This window comes from Apaloderma vittatum, unplaced genomic scaffold (assembly GCF_000703405.1).
Source record: "Apaloderma vittatum isolate BGI_N311 unplaced genomic scaffold, ASM70340v1 scaffold13225, whole genome shotgun sequence".
In the NCBI taxonomy this organism is placed as follows: domain Eukaryota; kingdom Metazoa; phylum Chordata; class Aves; order Trogoniformes; family Trogonidae; genus Apaloderma; species Apaloderma vittatum.
Window position 1 is genome coordinate 45,232 of NW_009717757.1, and position 20,713 is coordinate 65,944.

Genomic DNA, 20,713 nt, shown 5'->3' on the forward strand with positions numbered 1-20,713 from the left:
TTCAAGTGGTTTTAATAAACAAACAAGTGCCTGTACATCAATTTCTCCATGGCAACTGTTTGTAGCCCATGATGAATATGACAGTTTGAAGTAGCTAAACTGAATGAAGGAAAAGGGTAGGCTACCTTGTATCTAAATTGGGTTAAAGCCTGCAGACTGGCAAGTAAAATAAGCTGTTTGAAAGTGATATGGTGAGGAGTCTTAAATGAAATGCAGGCCTCCTTTGCCCTCTCCCTGGTGGCCTGTTAACAGCCTTCTTCCTTCTAATTAGTCTTTGGGCAACAGCATGCTTTTGAGTTAGCATAAACTTCTTGTCATAGTACACTTGATACACTCAGAGTTAAAAATCTAGGTAGTTTCAAATTGACTTGTGTGTGTATTGGTACTCTTTAAAAAACATTATCAGAGTATTATGGGGGGCTGGTTAGCTCAGTGGTTTGAGCGCAGTGCTGACAAGGACCAACACCGAGCTCGCGGGTTCGATTCCCGCTTGGTCCCCATCTGTTACCTGGTCTAGTCGGGAGGTGGTGTCCCTGCCCAAAACAGGTAGGTTGGACTAGATGATCTCTAAGGTCCCTTCCAGCCTAGGCCATTCTATGATTCTATGATTCTATATACACTGTCTCAGTGTAGATTAAGAAAAATGCCTACTGCTTCCTTCAGCACACAGTCTTTCTCAAGCCACTCTTTCTCCTGGTGTTTCTTGCAGGTGTTCCGCAAGGATCTCATTAGTGCCATGAAACTACCAGATTCTCACCATGTCAACCCTGATGAATATTATATCTTTGCGGACACGTGGAAGCAAGAATGGGAGAAAGGGGTTCAAGTTCCAGCCAGTCCAGAAACTATTCCACAGCCTTCTCTCAGGTAAGGTGGTCAGACACTGATCACATGCACAAAATGTCAACTTAGAGAAGATGGTCTCTCAGAAAAGGGTTGTCTAAATGCAGGCAGCTTTACTGTGTTACAGTATTTGAACCTCCAATGTAGCAGTCTTCAGGCATGTTCTTAAACCAAACAAGTACCAATTTGGAAAACATTTCTGTGGCACTTCAGTCCAGATCTGGTTCTGTCTCTATGATGTTATGATATCTACAGTTTGAGTTTAAAAGGGGATCTTTATTCCTGAGTCATGTGGTGCAATGGATTAAAAACTGTTTTCTCATTCGAGTTTAGTGAGTTTAATAAATTAAAAATAAACCAAAGTCTTGTATGTGTTACTTGACAGACTTCACTATAAAGCACGATGATATAGAGCAGTAGGCATGCAGTAGTTACTGATACTTAATGCAGTTACTCACTTGTTAATGTGATTTAATTTTGTTTTGTTGCCAAAGCTTTAACCCTCTCTGCCTTCTCTCACATAAATAGCTGCTTGACATTCTTAGAAGTTCAGTGATCTCAGTTTCATGAGATAGATAGAGAGCCTTTTGTTCTCTCACACTGTGCTTAGACTAGGAAGACATAACACTAGTCCTGCAACCCTGCCTGGTGAAAACGGAGCATGTTTCATCATAGAAATGTTATTGCCAGTGTGGTCTTTGAGACAGAGATAAATGAATTGTCCAGTAAAGGCGCTGATGCCAGCATAATTTAATTTCCACTGGGGCTATTGTCAGTACCAAGTTATTAAAAATAAATATATTGCATCTCATACCAGCAATATTACATTAGAGGAAAAGATTGCAAGGGAACCAGAGGAAAAAATGAGAAGGTGAAGAATGGGGAATGAGCAAGGTGAATGAAGGTGGAGGAAAAATGGCAGAACAGCATTGTTTGTGCTAGCATTACCAACCCACACTGTCCAGTAAGAATTATGTGGGATGCTGCTTGACTGCTGCCTGCTCCTTCCTTACTCCGCTCACATTTCTTTTCTCCTCGTCCTGCGGAGGGTTAGCTCCCGAAAGCATGCAGGGCTGCTCACACATGGCGCTGTTCCATTCGGTATCTTCCTGGCTTCCTCTCACAGGCAGAGCCTCTTGCATTGGGTTCAGAGAAAGATTGACTTTATCTAGCTAAGGTCAGTCTTTCCATTCCCATAGGCTAGTTCAATAATCAAACGCTGAGTTTTATCTCTTAAAATAATTCAAAGATCAAAACCACCAGTGTTTATCTACTTTGTTTTCTGGGTGATTTTTAGCTTTTTTTTCCATTTTACCTTTTTTGCTTGGCATCAGAATGATTCTTGCATAACAAAAATAATACGTTTGTAACATAGATAAAGTGTCACTTACAGAATAAGGGTAGACTGTTTATCTGAAATGAAGAGCAAGTATTTCTCCCCTACACACACACACACACACACACACTGCAGTGGAATAGATTAAGCTTTCGAGAAAAAAAAACGGTGTTTTCAAGAAATCAGTTGTCAAGATTTCCTTCCATCATGTAAGAAGAATATAAAACAAAGATTGTAGAGAGGGTTGTGCATAATACTTTCTGTGGGTTTCAGAAACACTTGCATCACTGCACCAGTAGCATTTGTTAATTTGAAAATTATATGCACAGGCTTACATTTTAAAAAGGATTCTGTATACATAGCAAATCTTAGCACATTTTGTGTGAAGAAATGACATTTACAGAATCCTGTCTCTTTAGCCTGGCTACACTTAACAGCTAGTTTAAAATCTGTGAAACACTAAGTTTCTTCATACTTATAGCAAATATTTCATGTCTTTCAAGGATGGATCTTAAAAAGCTCTCTTATTTCCTTTTTTGCTTTCACTCTAGGGTTGTAGCAGAAAAAGTGAAAGAAGTACTGTATACACGACCCAGGAAATACATCCACTGTTCCAGCCAAGAGCCCACAGAACCAGGTTATATCAACATTTTGGAACTGGCAGAATCTGTGTGTCGCTATGACTTGGATGACATGGACATCTTTTGGCTTCAGGAGCTAAATGAAGAGCTTACAGAAATGGGTAATTGCACAACATGTTCTAATGTTAAAAGCAGCAGTTAATTTGTGCTGTTTGAGTTGTAGTCTGCCATGTGAGATCTCTTAAAGATTGCTGTATGAGAATTGAATAGAAATGCTAAGAAAATGGGAGGTAAAAATACTTTATTAAAATGATGACTTGCTTGATCTGTTCATATTTTATGTTTTACCTGTTGTGCCTAAAAACTTCTTCACATCCAAAATCACATGTAACTTCTGCAGACTGAGGCAGGAGATAAAAAGCCCACACCAGGTGGAATTAATTATAGGACTTCAAAAGTTAAAAATTTTTATGTAGGAAAAGCAGATGTTTCCATTTCTTAAACTTAAACATGCTACAAATTCAGACTTGTGAGGAACTTGCATGCTGGGTTCTTAACAGATTAATTAAGTTTCACACATGTTGGTCCATTTAAAATCAACTGAGTAAACTTTTTTTTCCATGCAAGTTGTGGATATAGAGAAGGCTGTGAAGGGCAATGAGCTACGGAAAATAATCTTGCAGTTATCACTCGAATAACTGAATTGTGGTGGAATAGCCTGTGTGGTTGGGATTCTTCCATGGAAAGTCCTTTATGAAGGACAGGTGGTCAAAAGAGGGAGACGTTTGGCATCTCGGAGATCTGCTGTTCACAAAGAAAGATGAATCTGTGGGGGTGTGATAATCGGTGGCAGCACTGGCTGTGGTAGCTCTGAAATAGTGATGACTGAGGTCTTGAGGGGAGGAAGGAAAGGAAATAGCCTTTGCGTCCAGGACTTCAGGAGGGCAGGTTTCTTACTTACTCGAGTAACTGCTGGATGGGATCTGGGAGGCAGCTCTGAAGAGTGGAACTGCTGAAGAGAGCTAGCAGGCCTTTAAGGACAGTCTCCTGTACGTATAAAAAAGATGCATCCAGACATTGAAGAAAACAAAGTAGATGTGTCAGGAGACCAGCTTGGTGGAGGAGGGAACTCATGACTGAGCTCCAGTGCCAAAGAATGTATCTAAGAGGTAGAAGCAAGGACAAGCTTCCCAGGCATACAAGGATGCTTTTAGCAAAACCACAGATTTTCTGGAGGGCAAGTCTCCATCCACAGACGTTTTCAGCATCTGGCTAGACGTATCTCTTGAGCAGCAACCTTGTCGGGCTTTGCTGTTGACTCTGCTTGGAACCAAGGGTTAGGCTGGAGCTCTCTGAAGGTCCCTTCCCAACTGAATGGTTTTGTAATTCTCTTAATTTGGGGAGAGAGAAAATATCCAGACATCATTGGAGAGAACAGTTTAATAGCAGAAGACCCTGTATATCAGCAGTCATTGGTATTTTCCATCTCCTTGTTTATCAGTTGCAACAAGGAATCTGAATCAGTAGCTGTATTTTTGTGCGTAGTCCGTCAGTTAAAATGTTAGCCTCTGGTGTTAATGTTACATGAATATCACAACCCCTGAAGGTTTGAGTAAATTGTGGGCTGTGGGCAACAGCATAATTTTTCACAGTGTTTTGAGAGGATGCGGTTTGGAGACTTCTTGTAGCTGTGAACATCGTGGGGTTTCTTATGCAGTGTCTGTCTTGAAGCTGCAAGGTGAGGAGCATTCTCATAAGTGGTTCTTCTTATGCTAAGTTTGATTAGTCTTAAGTCTGTGTAGCACGTGTAGTGTTCAAGTGAACAGTCAGTATTGATTGACAAAGGTGTATTTATCTGCTATTTTATTATAAGCAAACTAACTAAAATCCAAACCAACAAGAAAAGCACTTTTCATATCCATCATGCTGATCACTCAAGTAGTGTTCTGGATGGTACTGCGTAGTGGCAACGTAAGTTTTGTTTCCTAGGGACTTAGTCTTCAGAAGAACATTGTGTTTAATTTTGAAAGAATGGGAGCAGCTAGCAGCTACAGAAACTGCTGTCTGTCTTTTATGCTCTAGTGTTTTCTTCAAGGTGCAGTCATGTCTTTTGTGTACAACTTGAACTTCTACTCCAGTAGTAGTTTTACTTGTGTGTATAAGATAATGCTAGTTAGCCAGAGAGTAAAAAAGATTCTCCATTTTTGTTTTACTTTTTTTTTTTTTTTAAGTATGCATGATGGGAGAGAAGACACTGTCTACTGCTTCAGTTGCTAGAAGTTGTCCTGCTCTCTTCCTGCGTCTCAGGCTCCAGCAAAGGCACTTGAGTGTCCTCTAATTCCGCTTCCCTGTTCTTCGTTGCAGGATGTGGGCCCCTGGATGAAAACACAATGGAGAAGACGATTGAGGTGCTGGAACGGCACTGCCATGAGAACATGAATCACGCTATTGAGACTGAAGAAGGATTGGGTATTGAATATGATGAAGACGTCATCTGTGATGTGTGTCGGTCCCCTGACAGTGAAGATGGGAATGACATGGTGTTTTGTGACAAGTGTAATATCTGCGTCCATCAGGTTAGTGCCTGCAGAAATGTTGACAATGTCCTGTGCACTTAGTTTACCTTGGCAAGTGTGGAATTTGAAGTGCTATTAAATGTTAATGGGAGGGCTTTGTGGATGTGAAGGGTGGTGAAATACTAAGCCGGGTTATTGCACCCTGACAGTTACAGGAGATTAAGTGGCCTAGCACAGTAAATATGTGGGTATCTGCAGTCTAATAGGAACACAAATTGTATTCTTGGAACTTGTCTCTGTGACCGTAAATGATTTTTCCCTATTATTAAATCTGTTTTTGAAGATAAACAGGGCAGGAAATGCTGGTTTGCCTATTTGTGAAGAATCTAAATATAATTTATTTCAGAGCTGGGATTTTTCATCCTTGACTAGTTAATTGGCCAGCCACAAGCTGTCTGAATTTAGCCATCTGAACCACACGTAGACATTTTAACATACTGATCCTTTTTAGAAGGCTCAAGCACCTGCAGTCACTCTGCTCTAAGTCTGAACATTGCTCATGTTTATGGCATTTCAGATGTAGCCAAGACTTTACACTGACTGAGCTCAGCGTAGTCAGGCAGAGGTATCCTTATCATCAAAAAAATGGCTATGAATCCCATGTTTTCTGTGCATTCTGCTCTGGGAGGGGTTTTTTGCTATAACATTGACGAGCGACCAAGAAGGGTTTTTTTAGAACATATTTTTATACCGCCTGCAAGTAATGCTCAGAAGACGTATCTGGCTGAAAAAGGACCTGTCATCTCCCTTCTCGCAGCGGGCTGGCTTCCAGCCCAGCCGCTTCCCTCATCTGATTCACCGTGTGAAGCAGCCACGTGAGCCTGAGTGCTGGTAACGTGGCTAGTGACAGGAATACAGCCGGCAACTGGGTCGCCTGCTGAATTCTGCACCTCCTTGTGCCTTGTCAAAAGTAATCACAAATGTGCAGTCAGGGGCTCGTGGTTGCCTGCCGACAGTTGAGCTGTTGCTGGTGGCTTGCTGCCTCCTGATCCTTCCCCATACCAGACCTGCCTGAAATGAACTGGGCAGTGTGTCAGGGCTAGAGCTAGTCCTAACAGCAACGATGACACAATCATTCTGGCTTTAATCTGGATTAGTCCTGGTTCAACATGTAGCCACAGGTCTGTTTGTCATCACACAGTTTGGAGCTGATGGGGAGGAGGGCCACAAGAGCTTTATTCAAGGTGCCCTCCTGTGCCAGCTTAAGCAGATCTACTCGTTTTAGTAGTCTAGGTATTCTCCGCGTATTAGTTGGATTAAATTAGAAAATATTTTCAGTCTGTTTCCAACCACCTACATGTGATTTTAGGTGTAATGCCTCTATTGCGTTAGTAATAGAAAGAGTGCTAGTGGGAATGCGCCACCTAAGAGGAAAAAAAAAATCGCTTGTAAAATTTAGATTACAGCTCCCCCTGTTGGCTTTTTGCAACTGTTGTCTCATAAAATTTGCGTTCAGGTTAGTCAGTCTTGGCGTTTCCATAATGCAGGATTTAATATAGGAAAACCCCTGTCTCTGCAAGCCTGACATATATGTGCAGTGTTTGTGATGTTCCTCTGTCTTAAATACTGAGATCTTTGTTATCAGAAGGCTTGGAAGGCAAGTGTGGGAATTTTATATTACATTTGAATGTGAAACATTGGTTGCACCTAATAATCTTGTTCCACTGAGCTTTTGACTGTCCTGTCCCTAAAGATAGTGCTAGGAATGGTGGAATTTCCTCTGAAATCTACCCTTTTGATAAAAGTTTTTATCTGGAGCAGCTGAGTGGAATCAGACTTTGGTGGCAGCCAGTGGTTTCAGACACACTCAGCTTTAATATGCATGTGTACGTACAGCACAATATTTTCTAGATACAAATGTAGTTAGCCATTAAGAACTGCTGGGAATTTGAATCAGAAAGCAGAGTATTTTTCCTTTTTGTTTTTAATTCTCAAACCTAGCAAAACTTAAGTTTCTCATTTTCTGAGGGGTTAAGTGCAATACTCAAGAAATAGGCATAAAGCCTTGCACTTCATAATTTCAGTAGATGCCTTAATTTTTGTGGCAGTATCATGTAAATATTTAATGTAACAAACAATTCACAGAACTCTAACCACAAATGTAATTCAATGTTGCAGGAAATGGTCTTCAGTCAAAGAGCTCATATCCCTTCACATCTAAATAGAATTATGGTAGAGTGTAAAGGTATTAGCTGTAGGAAATTGTGATTTTTAAAAAGGATTCGATGCAGAAGCTAATTTAAAGAAATGTCTACCCTTTTTGCTTCATGAATTTAGAAGACACTTAAAGGAAAGACAGAGGTTCTTAACACCAGCGATGTTGTGCAGTCACACTGGGTACATTTTATACTGTGAATGAATAACACCAGTACACATTTTAAAGAGAAACTGGCATAAAAGGACTTAGATTTAGAGGCTTCGTAATGTCTTTGATCGTTTGACTCATTCTGAGGTAAAGAAATCAGAGAAGGATTAAATAAAGGCCAAACTGTGCCTTTAGTATGTGAAAACTTTGGTCCATATCAAAACCAAAGTTTGCATGTGAAATCACATCAGCACGATAATCCTGACGCCTGTTTTCCTCCAAGGCTTGCTATGGAATCTTAAAAGTGCCCGAAGGGAGCTGGCTGTGTCGCACCTGTGTCCTGGGAATACATCCTCAGTGCCTCCTGTGCCCCAAAAGAGGAGGTGCCATGAAAGCCACCAGAACAGGGACCAAATGGGCACATGTGAGCTGCGCGCTCTGGATTCCAGAGGTAAAACTTAAATTTCTGCCTTTTTCTTTTATGTCACAGTCTCCTCCTTGTCCTCCTTCTTGTTCCCTCCTCTGCCTTTTTATGTTCTTGTGATTTAAGGTGTCTGTCTGGCTTAATACCAGACTTTATTCTCATGAGTCTGCACAGTCTGTGAGGACTGGGAGAGGCTCCAGCTTGTGGTCCCTTAATTAATCACTTTGTCCTCTGCACTTACTCAGCAGTCACTTCTTGGTGTCATTATGGTATCTGAGTAACCTCTGGAAGCTCCATTGTCTCGCTTATTTTCTGATGAATTTTTGTGTTTAGTTAGGTGTATAATTTGCATACATATCTTTACACTTTTTCTCCTTTTTTCTTTTTAAGACGCACTTTCCCCTTACTGTTGCATTATTGTTGTAGGATGGACTCTTTTAAGTTTTGTAGTTAAGGGATTTTTTTTAACTATTTTTTCTGAATGGTGGGGAGATGAGGCTTTTTATCTTCCATAGCATATTTTGTAAGTAAAGGCTTTTTTGATATATATGCGTATGTATGTGCAGAGTTTAATAGTGCAACTTTACACCTTTTCCTATGTTTTGAATCAAGCTTAGCATCACATTATAATTCTGTAAAGTGTAATATTCGCTCCTGTGTAGATGAGGTTTGTGTTTTGAATATTTCTGGGAAGGTTTTCTTTCTCGGAGGGTCCACAGATGATTACGGTGGGTGGTTTAATGTGAGGTGGTAGCCAGATCTGTCAGCACCATGACATCAGGGAGATGGATGCCTTATTTTCTGAACCTTCTACTCTCAAGCACAGCCAGGCCTTCATGTTTGCAAAACTTTGAGGAAAATGTTAAGATTCTGTTTTGTGTTTGTTTGGGTTTTTTTTAACGTAGCAACCACATGCAATGTGTAATTCTCAGCCCTGTCTCAGGCATATATCTGCTTTTCAAGGAGGTGATCTTTGCAGTTGCTCTTTTCCTTCCAGGCCTGCTTGTAATTCCTGGCATCTCTTCCACTTTTAAGGAGAGAAGAGTTTGGGAAGAAACCAAAAACTTTATTTTCAAATTAAAAAGAAAAAATCCCCTGACTTCTTCTCCTGTACTTACTGAGTATCTTGACGGAAAACTCCTGGCTCTGAGCACGCTGATGTTTTCCTAAGATGTCCTTTCTGCATGTGGCTGCTTTGATGTTCTCAGCAGCAGAAGAGGAAGGGGCAGGTTTGGGAAGCAGGTGATGGCAGGGCAGGGAGCACACACCGCCTTCCCACCTGCCCAGGAGCAGCCAGGAAAGCGCCCAGTGGGAAAGTTGGAATCCGAATCTGCTCCCACAGCCCGTTCGGTGGCTCCAAATGTGTTAGGCATAGGAAGGAGGTGACACCTGCCAGTAGGGGCAGGAAATGCCTCTTGGATCCCTTTTCTCGGTCTCCTGTGTTGTCACTTGTAAACTAATTCACTCATCGGAGAAGCCAGAGAAACCTTTTCCTGAACTGGCAGGTCAGTTCTTGTCCAGAGAGTTACTCTGGCCTTACGTGCTGCAGAAGACAAGAAAGACCTGGAGCTGAAAGACCTGGGGGTGAATACTTTAGGGAAGAATGTGTATTCTTGTATACCTGTTTTTCTTCTCTCCAAGGGTAGTAGCATGCTGGAACTTCCCAAAAAGAAACACAGGAATTATAAAGCGGCCCTAAAAAAACAGAGCAAGGCAGAATGCAGAGAGAAATGGGCCATAAACATGTCTGGGCCTTACAGTAAAAAGTTTGGAGAGGGACTTCATGAGTTGCCAAGTATAGGCTGACGTTGTTTTAGGCAATTGCAGCAGATATTTTCCTTCATTAGCTTATTCAGCACTGTCTTAAAAAACTTATACTGAGTGTTTTGAAATTCAAGGTCCTTCTCTGCTTTAGATCATACCACAGAGTGGTTTTTGGTTGGAAGGTACCTCGAAGATCATCTAGTTGGAACCCCCATGCCATGGGCAGGGACACCTCCCACTGGACCAGGTTGCTCCAAGCCCCATCCAGCCTGGCCTTGAACACTTCCAGGAAGGGGGCAGCCACAGCTTCTCTGGGCAACCTGTTCCAATGCCTCCCCACCCTCACAGTGAAGACTCTTTCCTAATATCTAATCTAAATCTACTCTTTTTCAGTTTGAAACTGTTACCCCTCATGCCATTACAGTTATATCCTCCCTCGATCAGTGTGTTAGCTGAGGCAGGAAGTTATTTTTCCTTGCTGCAGCTGGAAGGGTGTAAGATCAGCTCTCCTTAGCTGCTCGTGGGAGTGTCTGTGTCCTTCCCAGCCACTGATGCAGATCATTGTGCAGCTGCTGGGGGCAGGTTGGCAGAGGGAACAGCACGGTGGCAGTCCTGTTGGCAGCTCATAGGTAGCAGCAGCAGAGAAGAGGCTTCAACAGCCTATTGTCTTCACCCTCTCCCACTCTTAAAACTTCAGAGTAAAGCAATCAGAACGTAACCTCAAAAAAGGTGAAGAAATAACAGAGAAAACAGTTACGTGTCGTGGAAGATAGATAGTTTCTGCCTCGCAGTGAGAAGTTTGGGGGGATGAAAATGTTGACTTCTGCTCTCTCAAGGTACCTCGTGAGCAGGGAAGTTCAAACAGACTTTGCCTTGACTCCTCTCTTTGAATATCAGAAACATGCAGGTGGCATGAGGCCAGTATAAATAAGTTGCACCTGACTCTAAGCGCCTCTTTGTGTTTCTACAAAGTGGGTAATATAAACAGGCAACGTTACATGCTGAATGGGCAGTATTTCCAACATAAATGTTTCCTGCCCTTGTGAGGTCCTCCCTAGGGAAGGAGCAGGAGGAGCATTAGAAGTGGCAGAGAGGGACAGAGGGAGGGTCTGTGTCAATTCCCAGCTCCTGCTGGGAAGAAGTGTAAAGCTGATATTACTCAGTCTCCAGAGAAATTCACTGAAGATATTCTCTTTTCTTTTCGAAAGGAATATAGACAACCTCACAAGTTGATATAATCCCTTAATTCCCAAAAGAAGTCTTGCCTCTTAGCACGGTGGTCATTGGGAAGAGAAACTGCAGGCAGTCTTTGTACAGTATCGTTTCAGAAATACCTTTGCAACTTGTAGCCAGCTTGGTTTTGAGCAAGGTCAGATTAGGTTAATGAAAGGCTCTTTCATTTTGGGAGTAAAAAGTCTACATGTGATGATGTTTAAGAATGCTGGACATCATTTTGTGGAGCCATTCAAGTGTTTCTGAGACAGTTCTGTTGCTTTCCCACCAAACCATAGGAAGGCCACAACAGATTAAATTGTTCATCATCTCTACCTGATTGAGGGCATCTCATATTGCCTGCTTATTCTCCTTCTTGTCTGGTAAAACCTGGACCCTCTCTGAAGCATCTCACTGCCTTCCTAATGGAAATGCCGTGCAGCAGGTTGACCTCAGGGTGTTTCAGAAGATGTGGCTTACAGCTGCAGGATCGGAGAGTAACATACTATAACAAATTGACTCAAATAAGATTTGTTTATGACATTAATTCATGAACTGGTGATCAGCCTTTTAAAACGTGGAAATGATGAACCAAGTAATCTCTTGCAAATCTCTTTTCCACCTACTTAGATGATCTTTAGAGCAATGCAACACTAAGGAGAGAGTAGCAAAGATACTTGATTTGAACACAGCAGCTATGACGTTTGGACTTGATGGGCTTTGTGCTGCTATCTTGGGATAGTTCTACCTCACTCAGGAAGCTTGCTGAAGCAAAGCCTTTCCTCTTCAGGGATTAAGCAGGTCTTAAAATTAATATGTGCAGTGAGTGATTGATGAGGTTATCCCCAAAGGGAAGCTAGAAAATTCAGCTTAGTCTGCTGGCTCTTGTAAAGTCAACAGTTTAATAATCACATGTTAAACTAATGCATATAACCTGAATTTCCCTAAGAGAGTCTTATAGTGGAGTTAATCTATGAAAATTACTGTAGCATGATGCTTTTGAAGTTTTTTTAGGAAAAAACAATAATTCCTGTTCAAGTCTCAGCCTTAACTGCTTTCTTAAGGAGTCAGCTTTATTCTGGCCTCACAGTGCCTCAGAGCATGACCTAGGAACCTCCTTTCTTTGAATTCTTAAATCTCTGACCCCTTTGAGAAAAGGCCACTATCCCACCACTGGAAATGCAGGTCTACTCCTTTCAGGTGAATTGTTCATAGAGAGCGTGGAGATCCTCCTCGCTACCATCGACATTGTATTTCTGCTTCAGGCAGGTAGCCCTCCACTCGACGGCTAAATTCAAGTAGTGCTGTGTAAGCATCACAATCCAAACTTTTGGAGACTGATATTCTTTGGACAGAACAGTTACCTCACTGAAATCTTTTGCCGTGTGCCGTTCCCATACTGGCCCAGTTCTGCATGTTGGTCATTCAGAGCCAGCCAGCTTTTTGTTTCTGCCCTTCTTGTCTGTCAGGAGTGGCTCAGGGATGCCTGAGGAAATAATTTATGTCTGGTTTGACATTATGGAGGACAGTTCGTGTTTCCCAGTAAGGACAGCAGGCAGCTGAGAAATTTCTATCGCAGTGGACACGTGGACGTTAGTGTAACAAAGAATAGGTATCCTGTGCTTATGTGAATTTTTTTTCTTTCTTGTAGTGTTAATGTCCATAATCTGGTCTACCAGAGACAAATTGATCATCCAGGCTGAGTATGTGAAAATTGGCACAAGAGAATATACTGTGCTTTTCAATAAGAGAAGTCTGTTGTATTCTTTCTCAAATTATACTTGATACAATGTGTAGTTAGGAAGGTGTATTAGAATGTCCACTGACACTGGCAGCTCTCAGTGGAGACACAGAGCTAGGAGCGAGGCTTTCCCTGGCTGCAGACTGACAGATCTGGTTCTGCCCCAAATTGTGAGCTGGCAGAAGTAGCTGCTGTTGTAGCAGATCTGTGGATCTTCTTCATAAGGAACTTTTCAGGTAAGTATGGTTTTGTTGTGAGTAGCTTATGGTTTTGTACTTTTAGAGTTAGATCTGTTAAAACAGCACAGAAAGAAAGGAAAAAAGAAAAAAAAACAAGACAAACCAAACAGAATGGAAAGGAAATAAACCTAGACATCACTTACTGCAGTCTCTCAGCTGATTCCTAACAAGGCACACTGTACATGCCTCAGATGTTTGGAAGAATTGCAATTTTTAGCCACCAGTTTAAACTAGCAGTATTCCACACTGTTGTTTTCATGCATGATCTTTTAGAGGCCCTTGCAGAGAAGTGTGAGCACACGGAGATTTCTCGGCAAGATGAATCTGTGATCTTATTTCTCCTTCTGGTATTACTGGAGAGCTTGGTTTTGTTACCTTGATAACTACTTTCCATGCTTGCTTGTTTGTTCGCAGGTTAGCATTGCTTGCCCGGAAAGGATGGAGCCGATCACAAAGGTGTCTCACATTCCACCAAGTCGATGGGCTCTAGTGTGTAGTTTATGCAAACTGAAAACTGGTGCTTGCATTCAGGTACGTACCTGTCCTGTGGTGACTCTGTGTGGCAAGTCTACATGAGAAGGGTAGCAAACTGCATTTTGTTCTTCTTTGTTCAGAAATACTTTTCAGTGCAAGTGACGGTTGGGTAGATGCCTGCTTCTTCATAGTGGTTTCCTGTTGAATTAATTCACTAGCTCAGAGATGAAGGAGTTAGTCTTGAGTTGCCTTCTTTTTGAATAAGGCTGAGGTGTACGTGGACTTGCTACTATGGGGGCCAGAGATGGATAGAAAGGTTCTTCTGTTGAACGCTGTTCACAAACAAGAAAATACTGAATTGCATGATACCAACTTCAAAGAGATCAACAGATATTTGTAAGGGATGGACTCTTGTGTAACTAAGATAATTCTGTCTTTTTTTTTCTTTCTGGATTGTTACTGATAGAGGGGGTTTGGTTCATTTTTTCTCTGTAGTGCTCTGTGAAAAGCTGCATCACTGCCTTTCATGTCACCTGTGCCTTTGAGCATAGCTTAGAGATGAAGACTATCCTGGATGACGGGGATGAGGTCAAGTTCAAGTCATATTGTCTAAAGCACAGCAAAAACAAGCAGAATTCGCTGCCTGATGTTGATGAGCACCCCAAGAGTGTGTCAGATCAGAAGCAAACAGTGAGCGAGAAAACCAGTTTGCGAGCCCAAAAACTCCGAGAGCTGGAAGAAGAGTTCTACTCGCTGGTGAAAGTGGAGGATGTTGCAGCAGAACTGGGCCTTCCTAAACTTGCTGTAGACTTCATCTACAATTACTGGAAATTAAAGAGAAAAAGTAACTTTAACAAACCATTGTTTCCTCCCAAGGAGGATGAAGAAAACGGCTTGGTGCAGCCAAAAGAAGATAGCATTCATACTCGCATGAGGATGTTCATGCATTTGAGGCAGGACCTAGAGAGGGTAAGCATTTAACTGGTAAAATTTCAAAAACCTATCTGCAGGTGAGCGAGCTCTTTGCTCATGGTTGAAAGTGGGAATGGGGGGGGAAACACAAGGAGGTGATTTAAAAAATAGTAATTTTAAAAAAGAAAACCCAAACCTTCAACGCCAGTCTTTCATGATATGCTGCACTGCCTACTTCATAGACTTCTTGGAACTGTCCCTTCTCACTCCAGTGAGAAGTGTCATGTGAAAGGAGTGTTTCCTGACTTGCTTAGAGGTTATTCCTTTATACATTTTAGGATGCCTGTTTCCTTGCACAGTGGACATATTTGATAATTGACTCCTAGATTTCAATTTCATTTTCATTTCATTTCATGTCAATTTAATTTTTAAAAAACTGAGTTGATTTACTTGACCTAGCCCTAATAGCTGCTGGTGATACAGATTCAGTAACAAAAAAAATATTACTTTTATTAGACAAAAGTAAGTGCAAACAGTGAAGGAATGGGACAGGCTTAAATTCCTCTTTTCCACCTTCTATCTTGGGGTGGAGGGACTCTTGATTTGTAAAAAAGGTGCTTTGTAATGGTTGTTATTGAATGGTAAATGTTAGCCACTTCTGGGTTTGGAAAAATCAGTTTGCATAGGTAAAACAGCATGCATTCTTGGGTGAGTGTGCATTAAGTTTTTGGAGGATTCTGAAAATATATTAAAGCATAGCCCTCGTGGTTTGAAGGCGAGTAGGTGGAGTCCTAGATGGTTCACTTCCACAGTGACTTTTTGGCTCCCCACACATATTGGCCTGTACTCCTACCAAATCCTGCGACATCTGATTCGGGAACCCCTCTTCCTCAGCAGCATGTGGTGGTGGTGTCAGCTGGCCTCCAGTAGCCAGCAGGCTCCATCACTCGTCACTCTCTTGACCTATAGATGCTTTCACCGCACATGGCTGCCATAGGTGCTACGGCTGGATTAGTGGTCTGAAAACAAGCCACCGAGCCTACCACTGCTTGTCACTTTACTGAGAAGGAGGAAAAGGGAATTGTCTTTCTGTCAGGAGCTGGCTGGGCTCTTACCAGATTGCCAGCTAGCTGGTCACTGGAAAAGATCGGATCTATCAGGAAAATTCAGAGCACAAATTTATTAAGGCGGCACAACGAGTGCCTTTTCCTCGCAGCTCTCAGGGGAGGAAACCAGGCTTGTTACGACTCAGGGACTGTACATTAGGCTGGTGTGTTGGCTCGCTATCACCTGCAGTTTTCGAGTGCTTAGAGATAGGTAGTGAATAATAGTGTTGTAAGAAAAAAGGGGAAACAATTTGAGGAGAGAACAACATGAAAATAAAGGGAGATGAGTGTTGGAGCCAAGATTTGCACTTGTCAGTGTAACTGTTGTCTTGAATCTAGTCATAATCTCAGTCTCTTTTTCCAGGATTGCTTTGGATATGAAATGTTACTTTTTAAAAAAAACCACCCATATCGTGCTTCAAATGGAGGATTGGGATTTATGTGTCGTTTCTTTTTTTCTTTTAAGAAACCATTTTGAGCTCTTGTTTGTTCAACAAGTACTTGGTTTGCATCAAATTTTGTTGAAATTGACATAACTTATTCTGAGAGGAAGTTCACAGTTCGAAACACCAGTCTCAAAGTTTCTGAACTTCTCGTGTCACAAGACTTTCTACTCAGTTGTGTCTTGGGATGAATATAAATCGGGGAATCTTGCAACTTCCTTTCTGTGGAGAGAGGTGCCAGTTTCAAATTTTAAGTGCCTCTACTTGTTCTCGTTACGTTAGGTGGGAATGTTGCTATTGACTCAGACAAACAGTGAAACTAGAGTTATGTGGAAGTGAATCATGAAATGATAGGATGGTTTTGTTTGGAAGGAACCTTTGAAGATCATCTAGTCCAACCCCCATGCTGTGAATAGGGACATCTTTCACTAGACCAGGTTGCTCAAAGCCTCACCCAACCCAGCTTTGGACACTTCCAGGGAGGGGACTGCCACAGCTTCCCGGGGCAACCTAGAGAGAGGTCGTACCACCCTCACTGTAAAAAATATCTTCCTTATGCCCAGTCTAAACCTACCCTCCTTCAGTTTAAAACCATTGCCCATTGTCCTTTCACTGCAGGCCTTGACCTCTCTTTCACACAATGAAAGGCTGCTGTAAGGTCTCCCCAGAGTCTTCTCTTCTCCAGCATGAACAACCCCAACTCTCTCAGTCTTTTTTCAGGGAAGAGGGGTTCCAGGATTCTGACCATTTTTGTGGCCCTCCTCTGGACCCTCTATAACAGGTCCATGTCTTTGCTGTGCTGAGGACCCCGGAGGTGAACGCAGCACTCCAGGTGGGGTCTCACAAGAGCAGAGGGGCAGAATCCCCTCCCTCGACCTGCTGGCCACGTTTCTCTTGTTGCAGCCCTGGACATGGTTGTCTTTTTGGGCTGCAAGTGTGTGTTGGTGGCTCGTGTCCAGCTTTTTGTCCACCAACACCCCCAAGCCCTTCTCTGTGGGGCTGCTCTCTAGCACTTCATCCTCCAGCCTGTCCTGATACTGGGGATTCATCTGACCCAAGTGCAAGATGTAACACTTGGCCCTGTTTAATATCATGAGTCTGTGCAGTGGACTCAGAAAAGAAACTGCTAAATGAGTCAGCCAAAATGTGTACATTGCAGAAGAAGCCAGAGTGTTCTTTTAGAGGTAATCTGCACCTTAGTTTTGGCCTAAACAGGCCGGCTCTCTTGGGTAGCTTGTAAAATGCGTAACTTTACAATGTTGCGATAATTTTAGGGGAAATACATGTTGTTTAGCTGTTAAAAGTCGTTCTGTGAAACACTTGGCAGGGAAATTCTGGGAGAATCCAGTATTGCCTGCAGTAACATCCCTGGCATCGTACATAGTGGAAGCAAGCCTACAGGCACGTGTTAGAAATAACTTCTCTTTTGACTAGGAGCTTTGTGTTTGTTCACTGTTCTTATAGAGGAAAATATATTCTGCTGTCTTGTAGAATATATATTCAAGGCATTCATTAAATTGCAATTTTAAAAAAATCCAGGATATTTTTTTAATTGATACTTACATATGTTTGGTAATATTCACAAGAACTTTGCCAAGGAATTTTGCACATAATGTTGTTTTAACTCTGTTGTTGATGTACTTTTTTAACTATGTCAGCATTTGTTTTCTTAGTGCCTATTAAGTCTCTTGTTATTTCTCCATAGGTAAGAAATCTCTGCTACATGGTAAGCAGGAGAGAGAAACTGAAGTTGTCTCACAGTAAAGTACATGAACAGGTCTTCAATTTACAAGTCCAGCTCATTAATCAGGAAATTGCTGCAGGTAATCATATAAAATGTAAAATAGCTACAAATTCTCTCCATATTTAGACTAAAAAATGTGCTCCCTTTTATATTCCTGCTTAATGGTTTTAACACTGTAAATCTTGATGTACACAGTTGATGAAAGTAACAGTGCACACAGAACTCTTCAATCTCTTAAAATATTTACTTGGATTTTTAAAATTTATTTTATGGCTCTTTCTGATACGTGCTTATTACTTATCAGTCATTATGGCATCCAGATAGCAGAAGCGAGGTGTTTCTTTCTGGTTTTACTTCCTTGGGCTGTTGGTTTATGGTACCAGTTCACCCCAGAAAGCTGCTTGCTTCTCCAGCTGGGAAATTTTTTTTGCTGGCTGTGAGGAGGAGTTGGTTCCTTCAGGCAAAAGAGAAGAGCGACTGGCAGGAATCGCTGCTGTTCTCATGTTGCCCTGCAGGCTTGATGAGCAGCGCAAAGAGGCATTTCTTAGCTTGCCATCTGCAGTTACTCTCCTTGCTTCAAAAAGAAGTTAAATACTCTGGTTTTTAATAGTGACCTGGTAACCAGTGGGGAATGCTGATGTACCCACTCTGCCCTTTTTTGAAATAAGGAACATAACGTTTGGGAAAAGTCTACGTTACAATTACATTGCAATTACTTCTCTTTTTTTTATAAATAGGGAAGGCAACTGTTTCTTCAATGTGAAATTAAGATCTCCCTGTTCTTTCAAGAAAGACATTTTATTTTTAATGACCAATTTAGAGAGTAGTCTTTTGTGCTTTTTTTCTCTCCCTCTGAAACACGGATAAGTTTTATCAGTACTGACAAGGTGGTGCTTTGGCTTTTTTTAAATTGTTTTAGATCAGACTAGTACTTTGTGGAAGCAGCAGTATTCTAAAGCACTTGGGTTTTAATGTAAATGCATTTTATTAGAAATTTCTACTACATTTATGTCTTTACAGATGTTTTATTAATGCTTGTTAGAATAGCTTGAGAGTTACTTTGCAATGGTGCTGTATGCTTATAGTACCATCAAGTCTAATATATTGGGTTGAAAAGACTTCTAAAGCATGGAGAATTTTATAATACAAAGCAGAGAGTTGAACTAAGTCCAAATTGAAACTCAGTTTGAAGCGTTGTTTTTTCTGTATCCAAAACTGAATATGAACCTTTTTTATGGCTTTATTGGAACTACTTCAGTCATATCTTGAAACTGGTTCAATTCACTGGCCTATAGCCACGTAAAAAGGGCACATTATTATTTTTAATGGGAATGCTAAAATGCTTACCTAAATTCTGAAACGGTGGATAATTCAGAACAGTTTTCATTATCTCAAGTTCTCTTTAATGTCCTAAAATAACTTCACACTAAGTGTTTGCAAATGCTTCTTACTGTTGAGGGACCTTGTAATGGACTGTAAAACTTCTTACAGATAACTAAACTATTACCCTCTTTTAAAAAACTCCTTTTTTCTTCTATCCCTTGTCTCTTTCTCCTGTAGGCCATACGCTGACAAGTGCACTAGAGAACACACTGTTCTACCCACCTCCCAGGATCACCCTGAAGTTAAAAATGCCCAAATCGGCACTAGGAGATTGCAAAAACAACTCGCTGAAGCCTGGCAACAGACCGCTTTCTCCCGACAACAACAGCACTGTTTACAGCAAACGGAGCATGCCGACGTCAAAGGAATCATTTGAAATCAAAGCGAAATCTTACTCCAGATATCAGCACGACAGCAGAAGTAACGGGTTGCTGGCAGGGCTCGGTAAGCCCCGGAGCGAGGCGAAGGATTCCAGCTTCACACAGATGACAGAGTTTTACCGGGGTCAGCCGTCCGGGAAGCCCTTGGCCTTCCAGGCTGCTTTGCACGGACAGGCTTCCATCGGCAACGGGCGGCTGCAGCAGGAGAACTCGAGGCTGGCGGCCAAGTCCAACGGGCTGATGGGCAGGGCTGGAGACGTGAACCAGAGAGACAGCTCCAGCCAGACGCCCTACGAACAAGAGTCCGTGCTCACAGCTCACTTGGCCAGCCAGAGCGGGTTCAGAAAGTCCACCATAGAACATTTTAGCCGGTCCTTTAAAGAGGCTACCAACAGTCTGGTAAGGACCACGGAAGATCTCCGCTGCTGCGAAAAGCCAACGAGAAGACTTGCGACAAAAGATCGCTTGTGGAGCAAGCAGGCGCTCGAAGGTGCTCCCTACCAGGACAACGATGGGTACTGTCCTGACTTAGAGCTGAGTGACTCTGAAGCAGAAAGTGATGAAAACAAAGAGCAAGTGAGGTTAAGACGAAGTAGCTCAGAGAGAGAAAGCCCAAGTAAGGACTTTGGAAGAGATTGTCACAATAGAAACAAAAAGAATATGATTTCTCACAGTTCGGTACAAAGGTGATTAGAAGCCCCCGCGGGGTGACTCAGCCTTTCTGTATTGCGGTGTACCCAGTGCAAAGCTCAGCATCAAAAGGTTCCAGAAAATAGTCCAGGACCTACATTAGGAAGAGTCGCAGTAGGGGATCGGGGAGAGGGAGAGAAGTCAGAGTAGTTTTGTTCAACTGTGAATTGGCTTGCAATCTTCGCAAGGTTAGCTCAGTCACTGCAAAGTCACGTGGAAAACGGTGTGTTTTGTTAGAGGGTGACATCTGGGAGAGCACAAAGCAGTTAATCTTTGCGTAAATTTGGGAAACTGATTCCCCCTTGCCAGCTTATGCACGAGGCTACGTGAATCCTGTGGTGGCGGGCAGGTATTAAAGAAGCCCTCCAACATGTCGCAAGAGACAGCAAACGCCAACACTGAAACCATGTTCTCGCGGCACCCACAGCGCGGCTTTGATCCAGCAACGCGCTTGCAGATGCGTGAGGAAGTTAAGCGCATGAAAACGTGAAAAGCCCAATTGGTTTCCCGCCTCACCGCCCCCCCCCCCCGGGAAATTTAGGCCTTCTTCCGCGCGCTGC

General features: G+C 42.2%; 1 protein-coding gene across 1 annotated transcript in view; it reads left to right on the plus strand.

Moving 5' to 3' along the window:
* The window catches only part of JADE3 (jade family PHD finger 3), a 45,762-nt gene extending 25,609 nt beyond the window's left edge, over positions 1-20,153 (plus strand). Inside the window, exons 2-9 of the mRNA XM_009870027.1 lie at positions 710-867; positions 2,731-2,921; positions 5,125-5,336; positions 7,925-8,092; positions 13,436-13,552; positions 13,991-14,464; positions 17,662-17,779; positions 19,261-20,153. Of these exons, the coding sequence (XP_009868329.1) occupies positions 710-867; positions 2,731-2,921; positions 5,125-5,336; positions 7,925-8,092; positions 13,436-13,552; positions 13,991-14,464; positions 17,662-17,779; positions 19,261-20,153 (2,331 nt within the window). The remainder of the gene's footprint in view (positions 1-709; positions 868-2,730; positions 2,922-5,124; positions 5,337-7,924; positions 8,093-13,435; positions 13,553-13,990; positions 14,465-17,661; positions 17,780-19,260) is intronic.
* Positions 20,154-20,713: the final 560 nt, after the last annotated feature.